We start from the raw sequence: 19,837 nt of genomic DNA on the forward strand, positions 1-19,837 counted from the left end.
ATCGGAAGCCTCTCTGGGGTTCCACTATGGGAAGATTCGATCTTGGTTTCCAAAATACAGAAAGAGAGCAACTCCTCAAATCTTGGCTTCCCTCAAATTTTGGAAGCAGGGCGCTGTTCTCAGCCAGCATCTCCGTAGCCAGATGAGAGTGACATCTGAGAACAAAAAGGCACGTCCGTATTTGTGCATGAGGCAAAGCCGTAACTAAGGCTGCGGGTGGTTAACGTACTTTGGCCACGTCTTCAAGTTTCCTGGTTTCCTGGACCCCCTTAGTTCACCCTCGTTGGTGCCATGGCCTGCATTCAGATGGTCACGCTAATTTTAGACTGTCTGCTTAAACCCCGGGTTTCATATGTTATCTGAATCAAACTACTGGGTTCGGTTGGGCTAATGCAGCAGATCAGAAGCTGTTCTGGGCTGCAGCCTTCTAAAGCGAATGAGCCGGAAAGGCTGGAGGGAGGCTTGCTTCAATTTTGGCGCCTTCCTCCCTTCGTCGGGCCGAGGCTGCCCTCTGGTGGCACGCAAAGCCACGGAGGAGATTCCGGGCCGGCGAAATTTGTAGGAAAGGGGGCCAGGGTACAGCTCCGTGCAAACGCTGCCCGTCCAGCTTTGCCCCCCACAACGGATCCTCGTGTAACGGCTCTTCCTTCCCGTCGCCCAGCAGCCGGCACTTCCTCGACGTCGGCCAGCTCCGTCGGCCGCTGCAGCCGCTTTGAGTTCGAATGCCAGCAGATGAAGAAGTGCGTCCCCAACTGGAAGCGCTGCGATGGCTCGCGAGACTGCCAGGACGGCACGGACGAACAGAACTGCCGTAAGTGGAACTCCAGGCAGCTGGGCCTGTCCGGTTTATCGGATAAGCGAGCAAGACCCCGCAAGAGGTGTCCCCCGTCACGTTATTTCTCTGGCTGTTCACGCCTTCCTGTAGTCATTTGCAGGTCTCTTAAGCGGCAGTTGATACAATTGTCCCCTTTGGGGGAGGGGCTGCGGCTCATTGGGTCTGCTTTACACGCAGCAAGTCCCAGGTTCAATCCCCAGCATCTCAGAGCTGTAGGTGATGGAGAAGACCTCTGCCGGAGAAATAGAGAGCTGCTGATATCAGGGCTCTCTCAGCCTCACCCACCTCACAGGGTGTCTGCTGTGGGGTGAGGAAAGGGAAGGCGACTGTAAGCCGCTTTGAGCCTCGTTCGGGTAGAGAAAAGCGGCATATAAGTACCAACTCTTCTTCTTCTTCTTCAGTAATCTCAGGGCTCTCTCAGCCTCACCTCCCTCACAGGGTGTCTGTTGTGGGGAGAGGAAAGGGAAGGCGACTGTAAGCCGCTTTGAGCCTCGTTCGGGTAGAGAAAAGCGGCATATAAGTACCAACTCTTCTTCTTCTTCTTCTTCTTCTTCTTCTTCTTCTTCTTCTTCTTCTTCTTCTTCTTCTTCTTCTTCTTCTTCTTCTTCTTCTTCTTGGGGGACTGCTGGGGTTGGAGGGACCAGCAGGGTGACAGTATCAGGAAGCACTGTGTTTCCTCATTGTCCTCCAGCTACGCACAGTACCTTGACCTGCCCTAGTGGGCTTAAATGCGAAGACGGGGAGTCTTGCTTCAAGGTGGCAGAGCGGTGTGATGGATTCCTGGATTGCTCAGACAGCAGCGACGAAAGAAACTGTACCGGTGAGTCAGTGTGCGGCCGCAGGATCTCTCCGTATCATCTTCTGCGTTCAGGTGCGGTTGTATTCCTTGTGGGCAGAGAATCGGCATCCATAAATGCCTGTTTTCTTCCACGCTCGGAGGATCTTGTTTCTTCATCTAGTAGTTTTAACGTTTCCTGTTCACATTTCTGTGAAAAGGTATATCCCGCCTCTCCAGTCCGTTTCATCTCATGCCATGTTTTTCTTCCCCTATTGAGTTTCAGGTGTGCTACAGGCTGGGTTAGCCTGTAGCAGTTGTGCAAAATTCAAGCCCACTAGCAACGTAAACTTTTTTCCCAGGGCATTAACTTCCATAAGCAGGAGGTAGTCAAACTGCGGCCCTCCAGATGTCCATGGACTACAATTCCCATGAGCCCCTGCCAGCATTCGCTGGCAGGGGCTCATGGGAATTGTAGTCCATGGACATCTGGAGGGCCGCAGTTTGACTACCCCTGTCCATAAGTTAAGGCTCGCTTCATCAGGTTCAAATAGGAACAAAGACTCGTGAACCCTTATATCCAGGTCAGAAGTTGAGGGGCAGGGGGGGGGGTTGTGATCAAGAAAAGCCAGTGGGAGCCAGGATGCAGAGGGAGAGAGCAAGAAGTAACCAGCCTGATTAGATATACACAAAGGAGAGTCTGAAGAACAGGGTCAAAGAAATGTTCCCGAAGGGGGCTTCCACAGCACGTGACCCCCCACGTAAGTGCTTTTCAGCTGCCCTGCATACGTAGTCCCAGGTAAGCAGCAGAACTGGCACTTTTCTCCAGATCCCCGCAGTGACACGTTGCAGGGGAGCTGCATTGGGTCCCCCGTCCCCTCCATTCAAGGATTGCACAGTGAGTTATGGGCCTCTCAGAGGGATGTGTTTGGACACCATTTCTCCAACTTTATCTTCCTCCCCTCCTCCCTGGATCGCCCGCACAGACCAAATGCTGTTTTGTCAGCGAAATTCCCGGCCCTTGATTCATTCCGGCTTAGATAATGACAACGCTAATAGCCATCGATCGATCGCTCCTCCCCTGGGCGCCTTGGGAGTCAGCCATTTGCTTCTCAAGCCCAGAGGCTGCAGAGCATCCATCAGTTTGCAGTTCTTTAATTAAATATTGATCTGAGGGAGACTGCCCACATTGTGCTCCTCCAGACCACCCCCCTTCTTGCCGTCCTGGCCGGAATTCTAAAGAGACGTGGGGCTTTTTCAGGGTGCAGGGATGCATAGCCCTTGTGGCACTTCGTCACCTTCCTTGAGGTTTAGATACAGCTAATGCAGCCAGCTGGCTGACCTCAGGCCAGTCACAGTTCTCTTAGGGCTGCTCTTGCAGAGCAGTTCTTCTAGAGCTCTCTCAGACCCACTTGCCTCACAGGGTATCTGTCGTGGGGAGAGGAAGGGAAAGATGTTTGAAAGGTATTTGTAAGCCGCTTTGGGGCACCTTCGGGTAGTGAAAAGCGGAGTACAAAAAACTAACTCCTCTCTGATCTGCATATCGGCGATATCATACAACACATGTTTGCATGCTTCTGCCATTCCCCACATCAACCCCCCCCCCCCCCGTGTTCATGGAAAAGTAGCGTGTGAGGGGAAGATTTGTGTACCTCAGTCCCTGGCGTGCTTAATTTTCTCCATGCAGGCTGTGGCTGAGTAATCAAACTTGCCTTCTCTCACCTGTACCCGGTGATTTATCTGCATTCACAGATCCACTGTTTCACTCCATGTGACCGTTCCTTTGAATAATAAAGCGACGTGTCTTTTGACTGTCCCCAAAGCGAAAAAATCTGCTCCCCCAACTCATCGTGTTTTGCATTCTGTTCCCTAGACGATACCTTGGTCTATAAAGTGCAGAACCTCCAATGGGCAGCCGACTTCTCTGGGGATATCACTCTAACCTGGACTCGACCTAAAAAGATGCCGGTTGGATCCTGTGTCTACAACATCCATTACAGGTACCCTGGCCAGCTTTAGCACGGTGGTGGCGGCCCTGATTCCTGCAGGGACCGGTCTGGTATCTAAACAGGATCCAACAGGGCCGGTTTATCCAGGTAGCAAGCGCTACGAGCCCCATGCTTTCAGGAGCCCCATAAGATGGCTCCTTTCCCCCATGGATCAGAGCCACAGCCTGTCCCCTTTTCCCTCCTTAAGAGCACTCAGAGTGACACCCCCTTTCCGCTGTGGGGAGCCCCTCTGCCCCTAGTCTTGCTGCTCCAGCCACGATCGTACTCAGCTAGGGCTCCGCGAATCTTTAAACGGGCTCTGGTGCTGCAGGCCCCACAAATCCTTAAACCACTCCTGGGGCTGCCTGTGGCTGAGTGGCAGGTGTCAGTTTTATTAGCCGTGGCACCATAAATGCAGGTGGCAGATTACAGAGCAGGCGGGACTTGGGTGTCCAGACTGCAGAGCCTGGTTCTTATTTATTTTTATTTGAATCTCTCAACCCAGGATGGTTGGAGAGGGGGTGTGGAAGTCGCTGGAGACGCACAGCAACAAAACCAGCAGCGTCTTGAGAGTCCTGAAACCGGACTGCACCTATCAAGTCAAAGTGCAGGTGCAGTGTCTCACCAAGGGGTACAACACCAATGACATCATCACCCTGCGCACCCCGGAAGGACGTAAGTCACAAACCTTTTCTGCAACAAAGATGGCTGAGTTGCACGGGATAGAATGTTCCGGAGTTACTACTGGGCACGGCTGGCTGAAACCAGGATCCCAGTAGGGAAATTTTGCATCATTTGATGTGTCACGTTAATACTTCAGTTCTGTTTGTTTGTTTATTTATTTATTATATTTATATACCACCTTCCCAGAAGGTAAGGTGATTGTAAGCTCCTTTGGGTAATGGGGTACAAAACCCAACTCTTCTTGAGGATATCCCATCCTATTGATTGCATTGACTCCGCCTGTGTAATCCTTCTTGAGCCTAAGTGAAAAAGGTGGACAAGAGGGCCAGAACCAGAAGCCCTCCCTCCTGTGTCCTCCCAAGCCCCCAGAATGAAGAGCTGGATGCATCTGATGCATCTCAGCTCCTTCTGTTGATGCAGGGCCCTCTTAAAGCTGTCTGTGCTTGTAAAAGGTAAAGGTAAAGATATCCCCTGTGCAGCCACTGCCTAATCCTGACAAGCGAGGCTCTGGGCCTAATTTGCCCCTTCTCTCTCCCAAACCCTTTCTCTCTTGGCCAGTGCCGGATCCTCCCCAGCACCTTCAACTGTCGCCAAAGAAAGAAGCGGAAGATGTCTTGATCTGCCAGTGGGCACCTCCAGCCAACACCCACGGCCTGATAAGAGAATACATCGTAGGTGTCGCTAAGCCGCTTTCTGTGGCCAGCCTAAGCAGAGGGGGCGATGCTAGAGTAGCCGCTAAGCACAGATCCGTGTCCTCAAGTTATGCGGTGGGCTCTTGGGCCCCTCTTTTGGTCTCAGTGCAAGTTTCTTCCACCCACTGTTGAGCCCCCTTCCTCCACCAATGGTGTCCATTATTTATTGAGAGAGCCAGCTGTGTACTTCATCTTCCTTAGCTTGTTTACGTAGGTGCCCAAGAGCCGGGCCTTTGCTTGGCCCAAGCACAGGCTGGAGGAGTTCTCCTTCTCTTTCCACTTTGGAGGGGCTTAGCAGCTAGGTGGCCCACGTTACCCCGATCTCATCAGATCGCGGAAGCTAAGCCGGGTGGGCCCTGGGGAGTACTCCGAGGGGAAGCCAACGAAGAAACGCAGGGTAGCTGTGCAGAGGCACAGGCCCTGGCAAACTACCTCTGAGTGACACTTGCTTAGGGCAGGTATCCTCAGCCTTGCTGGCAGGGGCTCATGGGAATTGTAGTCCACGAACATCTGGAGGACCACAGGTTGAGGATCCCTGGCCTAGGGGGTCTCCGTAAGCCTGTTGTAGCCTGACGACACTTTCCACAACCCCCGGCTGTTTAATGCCTTCAGTCGTGAGCTTGGGCCCCTCCTTTTCCGCCCCGTCAGGTGGAGTACAGCAGAGCCGGTTCCAAGGAGTGGTCGTCCGTGAGAGCCCCTACCAACTATTCGGAAATCGAGAGGTTGGAGGTCAACACGCTGTACACTTTCAGAGTGAGTATGTTTTTCAAGCTTGCTTTCTCGTGGATGTAGCACACAATAAACATTGAACAAGTTTTAAAAACACATATTAAAAAAATAATTCCTATCCATTTGGGAAACCCTTCATGAAACCCTGGTTGAGCATGCCTGCCCTATCCAATTATTATACCCTATACCAGGGGTAGTCAAACTGCGGCCCTCCAGATGTCCATGGACTACAATTCCCAGAAGCCCCTGCCAGCATTCACTGGCAGGGGCTTCTGGGAATTGTAGTCCATGGACATCTGGAGGGCCGCAGTTTGACTACCCCTGCCCTATCCAATCCCTGCTGTCTCTAGTCTCCACACCCAAATCGCCAGGAATTCCCTAACCCAGACATGGCAACCCTGCTTGTACATCAGACTCCACTCTGGGGCCACCAGGTCTGCCGGTCACAGGAAGCAGCTCTCAGCACTTCTACCTGGGACATTCCCTTGCACATCCTGGCCGGAGAGAGGTCAGCTGTCTTCGGAAGACCTGCCTGGTGCCTTTGGCCAATGCAAAAACTCCTCCATCTGCCTTCCCTTGGAGCAGTGGTCCCCAACTCCCGGTCCGGGGACCGGTGCTGGCCTGTGGATCAGCTGGTACCGGTCCGCAACTCCTCCTCGTTCTCCTTTCTGGCTGCTGCCTCAGGGGCTGCCCTGCCACTAGCTCACCTTTGGTGCTCTCCGTCGGCCGCCATGGCTGGGGCTCCCCCTTGGCATGGCACTGCGCAGCTGCTGCTGGCAGAGCCCCCCAGCGGACGGCGGAAAAGCAAGCGGAGCAGGGACTCAGGCGGCGGCGACATCCCTTGGCAAAAAGACTACCCCCCGTTCGGGCCTCAGTAAAATTGTCAAGCGTTGACCGGTCCCCGGTGATAAAAAGGTTGGGGACCACTGCCTTGGACCACCTTGTTTCTTATGGGGCCATTAGGTTTTCCCTCTGCAGCACCAACGTTGGGCCTGTCTGGAACGTCTACAGCGTGCCCATATTTAGACCTGAGTGCCTGTCAGCTGCCCAGCTGAATGTGTGCTCCCAGGGTGACTTGCTTCTTGGGTTTCCAACCATAAGTAAAGTGCTTGGGACCCCCCTCCTGTCCCACCCCCACCCCCGAGCTTCAAAGGCCAGTTTGCCCTGGTGATTTCACAAGCGTCAGCTTCCTTGTTTAAGAAGATAAGAGAAGCCAAGTTGGATCAGGCATCAGTGTATGCCAGAGGCCTGTCCCTGTAAAGTGATGACGCTTTGCATGACTCCTTCCCTTTTAAACCCACTTAATTTTCATTTTCTTACAAAGCCATTTTGACACCCTTCTCCTCTGCTAATTTCAAAAGGTCGCGGCAGTAACCAGCCGGGGAGTGGGAAATTGGAGCGACTCCAAATCTATACAAACCATACGAGGCAAAGGTAAGACGGGTCATTCATTGCTTTCGGCGTTGTTGCTTCAATGCAAGAAATCCCCAATCCTGGTGAATCTAGGCAAATGAGACCTGCAGCTCGGTGGCCGAGCACGCGGAAGATCCAGAGTTCAATCCTTGGTAATTCCAGCTGAAAGGACCTGGCTGCAAGTGATGTGGGAGACTTCCACCAAAGACCCTGGAGAGCAGAGGCCTGTCTGGGTAGACAATATAGACCAGGGATAGTCAAACTGCGGCCCTCCAGATGTCCATGGACTACAATTGCCATGAGCCCCTGCCAGCGAATGCTGGCAGGGGCTCATGGGAATTGTAGTCCATGGACATCTGGAGGGCCACAGTTTGACTACCCCGATATAGACTTCAATGGACCAAGAGTCTTACTGAGTATAAGGCAGCTTCAAGTGTATTTAACCTGATTTGCGTGATGCCTTTTTTCTTTCTTTCTTTCTTCTCCCATCTCAGTGATCCCACCACCCGCGGTCCATATCGAGAGTTACAATGAAGATTCCGTAACTTTCACGCTAAAAATGGAAGCGGATATTCAGGTAGCTTGGCATCTTTGTCAGTGTGTTCTTGGAAAACCCAGTCAAATGCATTTTGATTTGTGTCTGGCTGCACCGTAGACCAACAAGACTTTCGAGGTGTGAGCTTTCAAGAGCTCTCAAAAATTCATACCCCCCACCAAAACTAATCGTTGTCCTGCAGACTGACGTAGCTAACCCTCCGAAACAACCCAAATCAATCACAGTTCCCAAAGAATGATAACATATCAATGTGACCAACAGTATAAAACTGAAACATTGGAAAGGTTTTCCACCAGTGCGGAAACTAAACAAGATGCAGTCCCCAGTTTAGACGATTATATTCTGAGATGTTTTACATTTAGAATTTCCAACAAAACCTTACAGGCAATTGCTTTGAGCTGAATCCTGTGAACGGCAAATGTGAGGACTGCTAGGGGTCAACTGGAAAGTCTGCATATAAATATTTGAACAAGCAGATTAATAAATATAGAGCAAGGTAGTTTCCTCTCTGAGAATATTCGGGGTCTCAGGAATATGCATGATTTATTTGTACTTATTATTTCCAAATATTGCTATTTACTTAGCTCCATTGGTCAAATGTCTTCTTTTAGAAAGTTTTTTCTTTAGAAATCTCATGTGTGCTCATAGAGCATACTTCCTCAACCAGGGTTTTGTGAAACCTTGGGGTTTCTTGATGGTCCTGGGAGAGTTTCCCTAATGGGTGTGAGTTAATTAATTTTGAAATATATATTTTTAATTTGTTAAACATTTATCGGGTGATTGACTTGTGTTTTGCCATCCTTTTTCTCTTGATGTTGCCTGAAAACATCCCTCTTCAACTGAGGTTCTGACCCTTGATTTCTGCCTCTCCCTTTTCCTTCCTTCCTTCCTTCCTTCCTTCCTTCCTTCCTTCCTTCCTTCCTTCCTTCCTTCCTTCCTTCCTTCCTTCCTTCCTTCCTTCCTTCCTTCCTTCCTTCCTTCTTTGCCCTTTCTCTCCACACAACATCTGTGGGCAGAGCTCATCTCTTCTTCCTCTTAGCGCTATTGTTGTTGTTGTGATCGCTATTAACATTATTTCTTTGCTTACAGGTGTATGGCTTCGTGGTGAACATTTTCTGGACCTTCGACACGCACAGACAAGAAAAAAGGGTGTTGTTCATCGAGGGGGAAAAGTCTGCCCAAACCGGTGAGTCCATTCAGCAGAATAACCTTTTGCCTAAGAGAAGCCCACATAATGACTGTAGTTTGAAGAGGTGTAAGTGTCTGAGTTTCAGGAGGGCTTTGCTGAGACTTTTTTCCCACTGAGTCAGGCATTTCTGCATTGCCACAAGGCCGTAGAACAGAAAACAAATGGACAGAAGTCTGACTTTAGAAACCACGATTTTTCAAAAACCAGTGAAGGAACATTTGAACCTTCCAGGAGATTCAGTTACTGTCCAAAGCAGGGGTAGTCAAACTGCGGCCCTCTAGATGTCCATGGACTACAATTCCCAGGAGCCCCTGCCAGCATTCGCTGGCAGGGGCTCCTGGGAATTGTAGTCCATGGACATCTGGAGGGCCGCAGTTTGACTACCCCTGGTCCAAAGAGTAGCAGTTCTCTTACAAAGGGATTTCAAAGCAAGGTTATAAAGAGAGACTGCTGAATTGCAACCGATCATGAAGCTCAAGACAGTTGGTCTAATCCAGGGATGGCCAAACCATGGCACTCCAGATGTCCACGGACTACAATTACCATGAGCCCCTGGCAGCACCATACTGGCAGGGACTCATGGTAATTGTAGTCCACAAACATCCGCAGAGCCACAGTTTGGCCAACCGTGGTCTAGTCTTTAAAATAGAAATGAAGAATTTTTGTCGCTGAGTAGATTCATAACAAAACCTTTGTGGGGAAGGGAGTTCCAGACACTCCTGCTTAGCCCCAAAACAATTTCTTCTTCTTCAGTGAGTAACTTGACTGCTCAGACACCGTACGAGATTTCCGCTTGGGCCAAGACCGAACTGGGAGATAGTCCTCTGACGTTTGCACACGTGGTGACCAGCGGCACCAGGCCACCCCCTCCCAGTCTGAAAGCCAAACCTGTCAATCAAACTGCCGTCGAATGCAACTGGACCGGCCCGAGGAACGTCGTAAGGATTCTTTCCTGGTCTTCCCTTTGCAAAGCGTGCCAAAGGATATTCATTCTGGGAATTCGTTCTGCCTGTGGCAACGTAATTGTGGGGGAAGGATGCCAGAAATTCGGTTATTATGGTTTCTTCATTGTAAAAAAGGCTGATAATAATAATTGATAAGGGAAACTAAATCTTGGATGGAAGACTTTTTAAAGAAAAGAAAGCCGGGAATTCAGAGAACCTGTTACACTTATTGTTTTAATATGTTGATATAATTAACTTCTAGTTGTGATTTTTAAAAAACAAACCTGCAGATGTCCCCAGGGAAAGGGGGGGGGAGTAGACACTGCTTGGAAACTGAGGCAGAGAAACTGTGTAGAAACTGGTCAGATGGAGGCCCGTTGTCTCTTTGCTCTTATGAGCCCCTGCAAAAGGAAATCCACAAAATCCCATCTCTGTGTAGACACCACTTAGGATCCAGGAGAACCGGGTTTGAATCTCCATTCTGCCATAGGAGCTCACTGATAAACCCCGGACCTCTGATGCTTTCAGCCTAACCTACCTCCAAGGCTGGTTTTTTCGAGGCTAAGATGAAAGAGGAGAGAGCAATCGATGAGCTACTTTGGGTCCCTCTTAGGGAGATAGGCAGGGAATAAATTTAAAAAACCCGAGCCTAACAATTGGCTTGCCTTTCTCTCTCGTTTTTTTTCCTCTGCAGATGTATGGTGTATTCTATGCCACGTCCTTCCAGGAGTTGTACAGGAACCCCAGCAGCGCGAACACCATGCTACACAACTTCACAGTCATTGTCAGCAGAGACGAGCAATACTTGTTTTTGGTAGGAGTGTGACTTTTCATTTCCTTTCCCCCCAACAAAGACAGCCGAGGCCAGGCTTTCACAACCAGGGATTTGGGAAACCTTTGTGGTTTCTTTACAGCCGCAGAAGGGGTTCTTGAGTGGGTGGGGGTTAATTAGTTTTTTAATATACATTGTTAAATATTTGTTGAGTTATACGACCATTTGTGGCCCCCTCCTTAGGGAATTGGCTTCCAAATCAGCTTTTATACCGGAGCAATTATCTTACATCTGGAGTTTTATATTCGGGTCGATAATATTTCCTTTAAATTAAAAGAAAAAATCGTCGAAAGCTGCGCATTCTAAGAAGTGGTTCAACACAATCAAAAAAGAAAGCGATACAAAATGTATACAGAATAATGGCCCTGCTTCGCAAGATATATATTTTCTATTGCCAAATCAATTCTCTCTGTTGCACGTCGTCCCCATTCTTTAGTACCATTGGTCTGATTAATTAATAAATCTGAAATTTTTTTTTGCCTGTTCTAGAGTGGGAGCAGGAGGGCGTCACCCCAAGGGTCAGACATGACCCGGTGCTTGCACAGGGGATACCTTTACCTTTACCTAGAGTGGGAGCAGAATGGTTGTTGTCTTCTACAGCCACAGACAGACGTAACGCAGCTCCCCGTCTTGCTCTCTGTCCTTCTCCAGGTGCGCGTGGTGTCCCCGTACCAAGGCCCACCTTCTGACTACATCGTTGTGAAGATGATCCCTGACAACCGTCTGCCCCCAAGACATCTCCACACGGTGCACACGGGGAAAACGTTTGCTGTCATTAAATGGGAGTCACCCTATGATTCCCCTGACCAAGATTTGGTAAGATCACCCTGCCACTCCATGAGTTTCTGGGGCTGAAAAGCACAGTCCCAGCTACTCAGGAAGAGTTCAAAAGCTCCTAATGAGAGGGGAAGATCTCTTTGCGTGATTTTTCTAAAAATAATTTTTCTGTCTCTCTGTCTGATTTCCCCCCCCCTCCTTTCTTAGCTATACGCTGTTTCAGTGAAAGATTTAATAAGGAAAACAGATAGGAACTACAAGGTGAAAACACGAAACAGCACCGTGGAGTACACCATCAAGAAGCTGGAACCAGGTGGGAAGTACCACATCATCGTCCAGCTTGTAAACATGAGCAAAGAAGCTAGCTTGAAGGTTAGCACAGGTAAGTCTGTCGCATTGGGAGGCATGGGTGTGTGTGGGCGGGGGGTGGGGGGTCCATTGCAGAAAAGCCTCGGGAATGTGGCTGGGCAAATCTTTCAGCCCAAGGACCAGAGAAGGGCCCCCGCCCACTTTTGAGGACTCTGAGCCAGCTCTTCCTGCGGCCAGTGCTGGATACCGGAGGAGCTGGCATCCCACCTGGAAGCCTCAAAAGCATGTGGGGCCCAAACTTGGTCTTTCTCTTCCAGTATGCAGTTCTTAGTGGCTTTGGCCTGTGCAGGGGGAGTGTTGGCCTAGGACCTAATGTTGCAGTTTAGCGGACGGATGCCCCAGGCAAATTGTTACGCAGCTCGAAAGACAGTGGGAAATCTTCTGAGTGCCCAATGGGGCTACCAGGCTGCAGTTTGTCCATTTCTGTTCCTTGGGGTATGTGTGTGAAATGACAATCAAGTCACTTACAGTGACCCTATGAATTGATGACCTTCAAAAGTCCAGTCCTTAAGAGCCCTCTTGCAGGTCTTACAAACAGAGGGCCCTCGTGGCTTCCTTGATTGAATCAGCCCATTGCATGTTGAGTCTGGAGGAAGGGAAGGCTGCTTTGGAACTCCTTCAAGCAGTGAAAAGTGGTGTATAAAACCAACTCTTCTGCCTTTTATCAGTGCTGTGGCAAGTCCCGATTAGAAACCTGCACTCCTAACCAACCGCACCAAGCTGGCTCTTACCCCACCTGTGCATCCCTTTCCACAATGTGCCACTGAAAACATAGTGAGATAGCCTGTGTGGTGTAGCTTGTCTAGGATTGGGGAGATCTGGGTTTGATTCTCCACCAAGTCCTGTGCAGCTCAGTGGATGTTGGTTGCTCAGCTCTCCGCCTCACATGCCTGGTGAAAGGCAACATTGAGAAGGAGGGTGGAGAACCGTGCTTGCCACTCCGAACTCTACAGAAGGAGGGTGGGATAATATAGAGAGGAAGGAATAGATTTACTGTTCTACTGTTCCCCTCACTCTCTTTTTGCAGCTTCCTTGGCTGCTCCAGAAGCCTTAAAGATTATACCAGAAAATGATCACATTTTGCTGTTTTGGAAGAGCTTAGCCTTAAAGGAGAGTCATTTCAGCGAAAGTCGGGTGAGTTCGCATCTTGCTTGGATGCTGTTTTTCCTCTCTTTTTTCTTCAATATGGATGACCCACGCACACACTACACATGCCGGCCTACATGCATGTAACTTCATTTGCTTACAGTTGTCCTTTCCTTTTCTGTTTCTGGCTCGCCCCAGCAGCAAACAGAACAAAACAGAGGGTGAAGAGAGCCGTGAAAATAGCAAGAGCCCAAAAACACAACCAATCAGTGTGTGTCATTGGGGCCTTTACTGTTCTTGCTGTTTTATTCATTTATTGCAAACATTCACTAGCTACTTTTCTTCCTTATGGAGCTCCAGGCGGCTTACCGTATGCATAGAATACATCATGCATACAAATACATAAAACCAGCATTTAATATCCCAGGCTCACTACTTGATTAACACGTGGAATTCACTGCCGCAGGAAATGGTGGTGGCTACAATCACAGACAACTTCAAAAGGGGGTTGAAGAAACAGATGGGACAGAGGCGCATCAGAGGCTATTAGCCACAAGGTGTAGATAGAACGCTATGCCTGGGGCAGAGGTACTGTGTGTTCTTGGGTGCACCAGGAGGAGGGCTTCTGTCGATCTGGCCCCACTGATGGACTTCCTGATGGTTTGGGCCATTAGGTGACACAGAATGCTGGACTGGATAGGCCATTGGCCTGGTCCAGCATGGCTTCTCTTATGTTCCTAAGTCTTGAAAGTGAGGGGGCCAGGCACACCCCCTTGGGAAGGTTGTTCCAGAGACGAAGGGCGGCTCCTGAAAAAGACCCTCTCTCGTGTACTCACCAGATGTACAACTTTGATTGATGGAACAGTCAAGAGGTCTCCCTGTGGTCTGGACAGGAAGCTACCTTTTAGGTAGTGCCGTTACGAACTATTTTGAGAAAGCGGAAAGGTCTTTGTACCAATGTTTTAAATAACTGAGTTAAAAATAACGCACAGCTGAAACGACTTGCTCTCTTTCTGATTTCAGGGGTATGAAATACACATGTTTGACCGGATGATGAACGTCACTGCCTATCTAGGGAATACGACAGAGACGGTCTTCAAAGTTTCCAACCTGAAAATAGGCCACAATTACTCCTTCACTGTCCAGGCCAGATGTCTCTACAGCGGGCAGATGTGCGGGGAGCCTGCTACGCTGCTGTACGATGAACTAGGAATGGGTAAGGCCTGTAGGTCTCGCAGTAGAACACTCCCTTCACGCACCTTCTGTAGTAATAGTAGAGTCACTTATCTCTGGCTTTTTCCTATACTGAGTTAGCAACTCTGGGAAGGTCCGAAATAATCAATGGGCCTTCCCTCTTAATGGTCAGTTGGCCAGAAGGGAAGGAGACCAGTCAAAAGGGAGGTTCAATGCCATGGGGAAGCAGAGGGATCCTTCAAGAAGATCCTGAACTGGGAAGGAGAACTGGCAACTGGGAAAGTGCCTGCCCTTAATTACTAACATGGACAGTTTTATTTCTCCAATGTTTTTGTGAACGACAACTGAACTCAAAAGGACTGCTTAGCTGTTTTTGCAAAGAATTATATGGCATCCCATGGCTTAATTTGGACATAGTTTACTAATTTGCCACAATTTACTTTGCCTTGTATCTGCACGCTTATGATCCTTGTTCCATTTCGTCTGAGGAAGAGGGCCTGCACTCGAAAGCTCACGCCTTGAATAAATCTTTGTTGGTCTTAAGGGTGCCTGACTGGACTCTGTTTTTGCTGGAAAGGAGATCATGTTTTCCTTGCCCGTTCACAGTTTCAAGACAGTAGCAGCTTAAAGACCAACAAGATTTTCAGGGTACTCTCAAACGCTCAAACCTTTCCTGCCAAAACTTGTCTGTTGCTACGGTATCACTGGTCTCGAAACTGGCTGTTCTGAGAAAACGCAGTCCAGGTGAAGGAGTGGATCAGGGGTAGTCAAACTGCGGCCCTCCAGATGTCCATGGACTACAATTCCCAGGAGCCCCCTGCCAGCGTTCGCTGGCAGGGGGCTCCTGGGAATTGTAGTGCATGGACATCTGGAGGGCCGCAGTTTGACTACCCCTGGAGTGGATGATAAAAATAAGCTGGTGGCAGTCCTTGTGCAGCTTGGGAAGAGCCATATTGCCAGTTTCCATCAATATAAGGAGGCACGTTGACTTCCATCCTGGGCAGGAGGCCTTCTGCTCCGGGTGGATTGCATCTTGCCTGTTCGTCCAGCAAGAGGAGAACTGCCTACCAGCCACAAGCCCCACTGGACAAGGTCCTTGCTGACTTCCCTGGAACATGGGGCAGGTGCCACATTAGGGAATGGTGTTCTAAAGAGCCACCCCCACGTAGCTCCTAGGCCACTGAATGCGTATCAATGTTTTAAGAATTGCAGTACACAAGCTGGATCTAGATCAGTTTTTCCACTGGAACAGGGCACTTTTTGTGGAGAACTTCTTGTTCTCTGCTGATTGAGTCTCTTCCTTTTCCTTGGCCTCCCTCTGCTCCCGTAGATGAAGACCCTGGCGCTTTCGAAAGGGGCAGGTCCACGGATGTTGCTGCCATCGTGGTCCCCATCCTGTTTGTGCTGCTGGTGACGGTGGGCGCGGGCTTTGTCGTTTTGTACATGAGGCACAGGCGTCTGCAGAACAGCTTCACGGCCTTTGCCAACAGCCATTACAACTCCCGGCTGGGGTCAGCCATATTCTCCTCAGGTGATGATTTAGGTACGTATCCAAGACGCGGGTGGTCTTTTGCTTTAAATTTCCGAGCAGATGCCGAACTCCGCTCTGAGGGGATTTGTTCCTTTTAACTGTCATTTAGCTTCAAAATGGCTCTCTTTTTCTTTTCTCGTTCCGTAACGTGTTACGGTTTCGTGCAGCCTGAAAAAGTCAAGTTCCTTTTCCTTCTGAGGAGGCTGGCTTTGGTTGGCCGGAGTGATTTTTCCCTCCTGTTTGTTATCCAGCTGTTGGCTGTGGGGAGGGGGAGAGTTTTTTTTCTCTTTTCTCTCCTTAAAAAAAATTTTTTTTTTAATATATATATACAAGTTTTTTATTTTCATAAAGATAGAAATATAGGATACAGTATGGGTTATTAATACAAAGAATAGTAAAATATAGTCATCATTTGAAAATGTACTGCCCCACATTAACTACACAATGATATAAACGTTTGCCCAACGCTTATAAACGTTTGAGTCTAAGAGCCATCCACATTTCCACTGCATTTAAGAAAAGAGGCCTATTTAGATATACAAAAGAAAAGTTGTTAATAATCAACTTACTTAAGAGAACGTAGACCTCACGTTAACTGCCTAACACAATCTAAGCGCTGTCCTAACAGATATTTCTAGGTTTAAGTTAAATGCTTAACATTAAACATTTCTTGTAGAACAGTATGAGCTTTGGCCCTGCATCAATACCCTAATGAAAGAAGAGAAAGTAGGGCTTTGCCTTAAAAATGTACAGAAAAATTACAAGAGGATTTCATAGCTTCTCCTTATCCTTGATACAGAGACATCTATAAAAATTAAACTGTTTAAAAAAAATTTTTTTTTTAATTAAAAAAATGTTTTTAAGAGAAACTGCTTAAGGGATTCGAATTTAATTATCTGTGGGTTTTAATTGTTTTTTTTTTGTAGTATTTTAAAACGTTTTTACTTTGGTACGTTGTGACCCACCCAGAGCCCGAAGCCACGCGTAGGAGCTCTGGTGCCTGTAGGCTTCAGTGATCGCCAAGGCCAGGGGTAGTCAAACTGCGGCCCTCCAGATGTCCATGGACTACAATTCCCATGAGCCCCTGCCAGCATTCGCTGGCAGGGGCTCATGGGAATTGTAGTCCGTGGACATCTGGAGGGCCGCAGTTTGACTACCCCTGCGGTCGAACTGCACCAAAGCGCATAACCCTAGGCAGGATAGAAATACGATATTATATCGAATTAAATAAAACAGGGTTAAGTAAAGACCTCGTTGAACTGAAACCCCTGATTTGAAAAGTGCAGCAAAACTCAAGCGGGTTTTGGCCTGTGGATGATCTCCCAGAACAAGGGGCCAGCCCTGCTAAGGCCGCGTATCTTTAGCCTGTGTATGTTTCCTCCCCAGGGGATGAGGACGACGAAGCCGCCATGATCACGGGTTTTTCCGACGACGTCCCCATGGTGATAGCTTGAAGAGCGCGCCCAACTCTGGAAACCAAAACGGTGTAAATATTTCATTTGATAAAAATAGCCAACGGTTTATTTTAAAGAAACGAAAACCAGGAAAAAAAAATATGCACTTTTGAGTTGCAACATATTATTTTTGTATGGGCCGATAAAAAAAAAAAAAAGAAGACACAATTATTACCCTTTGTAGTACACAGCTGTGAACTTTCAAACCAGGTTGATTTAGTTCCAATTCCTGTTAAAAAAAACAAAAAACAAATCCCCCCCCCTGTTTTGTTTTTGGAAGTTTTTAATTTAGTCTTACAAGGCCGTGCTTGCTGGGCATGCTTTTAAGTCTGTGAGATGTCTTTGGTAGACTGCGACTCCGCTCTTCGGAGAACTTGCATCAGGGGTAGGGGAGATGGAAGTCGACACAAGCTGCCAATTTCTGTGGCAGCCCTGTGGTGCATTCTATCCAGAGATAGCGGCAAGGTGCGAGAAAGCCAAGCGGTCCTTTTGCCACCTTCATTATATGAAGGTGTCGAGTGGAGGAGGGGTTCAAAAGGGAAGGAGGAGGGGAAAATGCTAGGCCAAGTTTTTCCCCAGCAGAGTTCCCCTCCCTGCCCCAGCATTGTTGCAATGACGCTCTCACTTCCAGGGTCCTTGTGTGCAGCGGCCCCTGGGACCAGTCACTGAAAGGACCTGTTCTCTCAAGATCGGAGTCTGAACTGGCACATCTTTTTAAAAATTTTTTCTAAGAGAAAATTTTATTTAAAAAATATTCAGGAAATAACAAATATATATATATATATATATGGAAAGAGAGAATTGTTCCTGAAGGTTTTACAGCAACTTAAAGGATTCTTTGGACTTTGTTCCTGTGAGGATCTTCCCCCACCTCCCTGCTTTTGTTTGATTAATTTATTGGGAAGTCTGCTTTGGGTCAGAATTCCAGCAGTCCCAGTTGTGTGGGAAGGTGTACCACTTTTATCTTTTTGTGACACGGGCCAGTGGATGTTTCTTCCCCCTTCCTCATCCTGTCATCAAATTAGGTACTGATATAGTAAAAAGCAAAGCAAAGCAAATAACGTCAGGGTTTTGAAAAATTCTTATATAATTTTGTGTTCCAAGGGAGCAAACAACAAAACAAGAGTGGCATGATGGTCATCAGTTTGCTAAGCTGAGGGCTGGAATGTGTTTGGCAGAGCTCTTGGAATGCATATTTGCAAACAAGCGCAGGGACACGATTTCAGAGATTTCAGCGCAGTCATCCGATTGCAGTGTTGGATCCCGGAGAGCAAGAAGCATCTATTCATCAGTCCAAGATCATTGAACATGAGTAGTTCCCCCATTCATTTAGATCAGGGGTAGTCAACCTGTGGTCCTCCAGATGTTCATGGACTACAATTCCCATGAGCCCCTGCCAGCAAACGCTGGCAGGGGCTCATGGGAATTGTAGTCCGTGGACATCTGGAGGGCCGCAGGTTGACTACTCCTGATTTAGATAAAAAGAGCAGCACCAGGGATGGATTGTTTTCATGAGTGGATTAAAAGGAAAAACTGAGTGAATTGCAACATTCAAGTGCAGTGTCACAACAAAGTTGAGTTGGTTGCTTGGCATAGAACTGGGCTTTCAAATTCAGGTTTGTCGCCCGTTTGCTAACCTCGGTTGGCGCTAGCCGCGGTTTGTTGTGACGAATTCACGAGCCACGTGGTCCAGAATCCCCTGTATCTTGTGAGTAAAATCGAGGGCTCCTTTTGTGGTGCTGGCCTCATCTCAAGGCATGCCAGGGTGGCATACAACGGGCTTCTTACAACATGTTCATAGTCTTGCCAGCTGCTAACATCTGACCCACTTCAGATGCTAGGGCTCTCTCTTCTCCACCCACAAGACTGTTGGTTTGCTTTTGTTCCCCTCCAGTTTTATTTCATGGCAGGTATATTGCAAACGCAGAAAATCAGCAGGCTACCAGACACGTCTCTCTTTAGTCCATGGACACCTGGAGAGCCACAGTTTGGCCACCCTTGAGCAATGCACACATGTGCGCACACACACACACCGTGCCCGTAGAAAAGAGCAAGTGTCCAGGAGCACCTTGAAGGCTATCAAAATTTGTGTCAGGGGAAGAGCTATCGTGAATCACTGCTCACTTCTTCAGATCCCGTGGCTGGAAATAGTGGTCTTGCAGAGTCCCAGAACCTAAGAACTACTTGGCTAGAGGGAGAGTCTCAGCATCGACTCCCAGTTCCACTCCCCAGACTCCCTGAACCTGTTAAGCATGTACATGCACACACTTTTCTTTATGCAAAAAAAAAAAAAAAAAAAGAAGATTAAAAAGACCACTGTGAGAAGATTCTTTGCAGGGCTAGGGCATTTTTATATAAAGACTGGCATTCTTGACTTCTGACATGTGGGCGGGATGGCTATTTTGAGTAAATTGTATATTTTCACGGAAGTCTGAAGCACAAAACTGAATGAAGAGCATCCCCGTTGGGGGTTTGTGTGTGTTTTGTTTTTTGTAAATATACCAGATGCCTGTTTCTCTGCCATGTCTGTAGTTTTGGAAACAGGAGACAAGCCTTCGGGAATGTTCCACGGGAAGTCGGATGTTCTCGTGTAGAAATGACCAGTTTTAAATTCCTTCCCAAAGTAGGAGGTGGTAGCTCTGGCAGACGGCGTTCCCCACCCCGGACTCAAGCAGCCAGGGCATCAGAAAACGGCTAAATTCACTTCCAGTTAGGAGCCAGTCCCATGGGGCAGGGGTAGTCAACCTGTGGTCCTCCAGATGTTCATGGACTCCAATTCCCATGAGCCC

At 48.4% G+C, this 19,837-nt stretch overlaps 1 protein-coding gene across 5 annotated transcripts in view; it reads left to right on the forward strand.

The window, feature by feature from the left end:
* Nucleotides 1-19,837, forward strand: part of SORL1 (sortilin related receptor 1) — an 84,420-nt gene that overhangs the window by 58,927 nt on the left and 5,656 nt on the right. For 2 of the 5 annotated variants that reach the window (XM_077305152.1, XM_077305148.1), the window contains exons 32-48: nucleotides 662-811; nucleotides 1,527-1,655; nucleotides 3,484-3,610; nucleotides 4,104-4,273; nucleotides 4,841-4,953; nucleotides 5,623-5,727; nucleotides 7,065-7,137; nucleotides 7,611-7,693; nucleotides 8,762-8,858; nucleotides 9,615-9,799; nucleotides 10,500-10,619; nucleotides 11,289-11,453; nucleotides 11,622-11,796; nucleotides 12,811-12,917; nucleotides 13,893-14,085; nucleotides 15,394-15,606; nucleotides 16,981-19,784. In XM_077305152.1, the coding sequence (XP_077161267.1) occupies nucleotides 662-811; nucleotides 1,527-1,655; nucleotides 3,484-3,610; nucleotides 4,104-4,273; nucleotides 4,841-4,953; nucleotides 5,623-5,727; nucleotides 7,065-7,137; nucleotides 7,611-7,693; nucleotides 8,762-8,858; nucleotides 9,615-9,799; nucleotides 10,500-10,619; nucleotides 11,289-11,453; nucleotides 11,622-11,796; nucleotides 12,811-12,917; nucleotides 13,893-14,085; nucleotides 15,394-15,606; nucleotides 16,981-17,048 (2,273 nt within the window). In that variant the 3' untranslated portion in view covers nucleotides 17,049-19,784. The remainder of the gene's footprint in view (nucleotides 1-661; nucleotides 812-1,526; nucleotides 1,656-3,483; nucleotides 3,611-4,103; nucleotides 4,274-4,840; nucleotides 4,954-5,622; nucleotides 5,728-7,064; nucleotides 7,138-7,610; nucleotides 7,694-8,761; nucleotides 8,859-9,614; nucleotides 9,800-10,499; nucleotides 10,620-11,288; nucleotides 11,454-11,621; nucleotides 11,797-12,810; nucleotides 12,918-13,892; nucleotides 14,086-15,393; nucleotides 15,607-16,980; nucleotides 19,785-19,837) is intronic. The other 3 variants (XM_077305149.1, XM_077305151.1, XM_077305150.1) reach the window with 3 other exon arrangements.

Source organism: Paroedura picta, chromosome 12 (assembly GCF_049243985.1).
Source record: "Paroedura picta isolate Pp20150507F chromosome 12, Ppicta_v3.0, whole genome shotgun sequence".
In the NCBI taxonomy this organism is placed as follows: Eukaryota; Metazoa; Chordata; class Lepidosauria; order Squamata; family Gekkonidae; genus Paroedura; species Paroedura picta.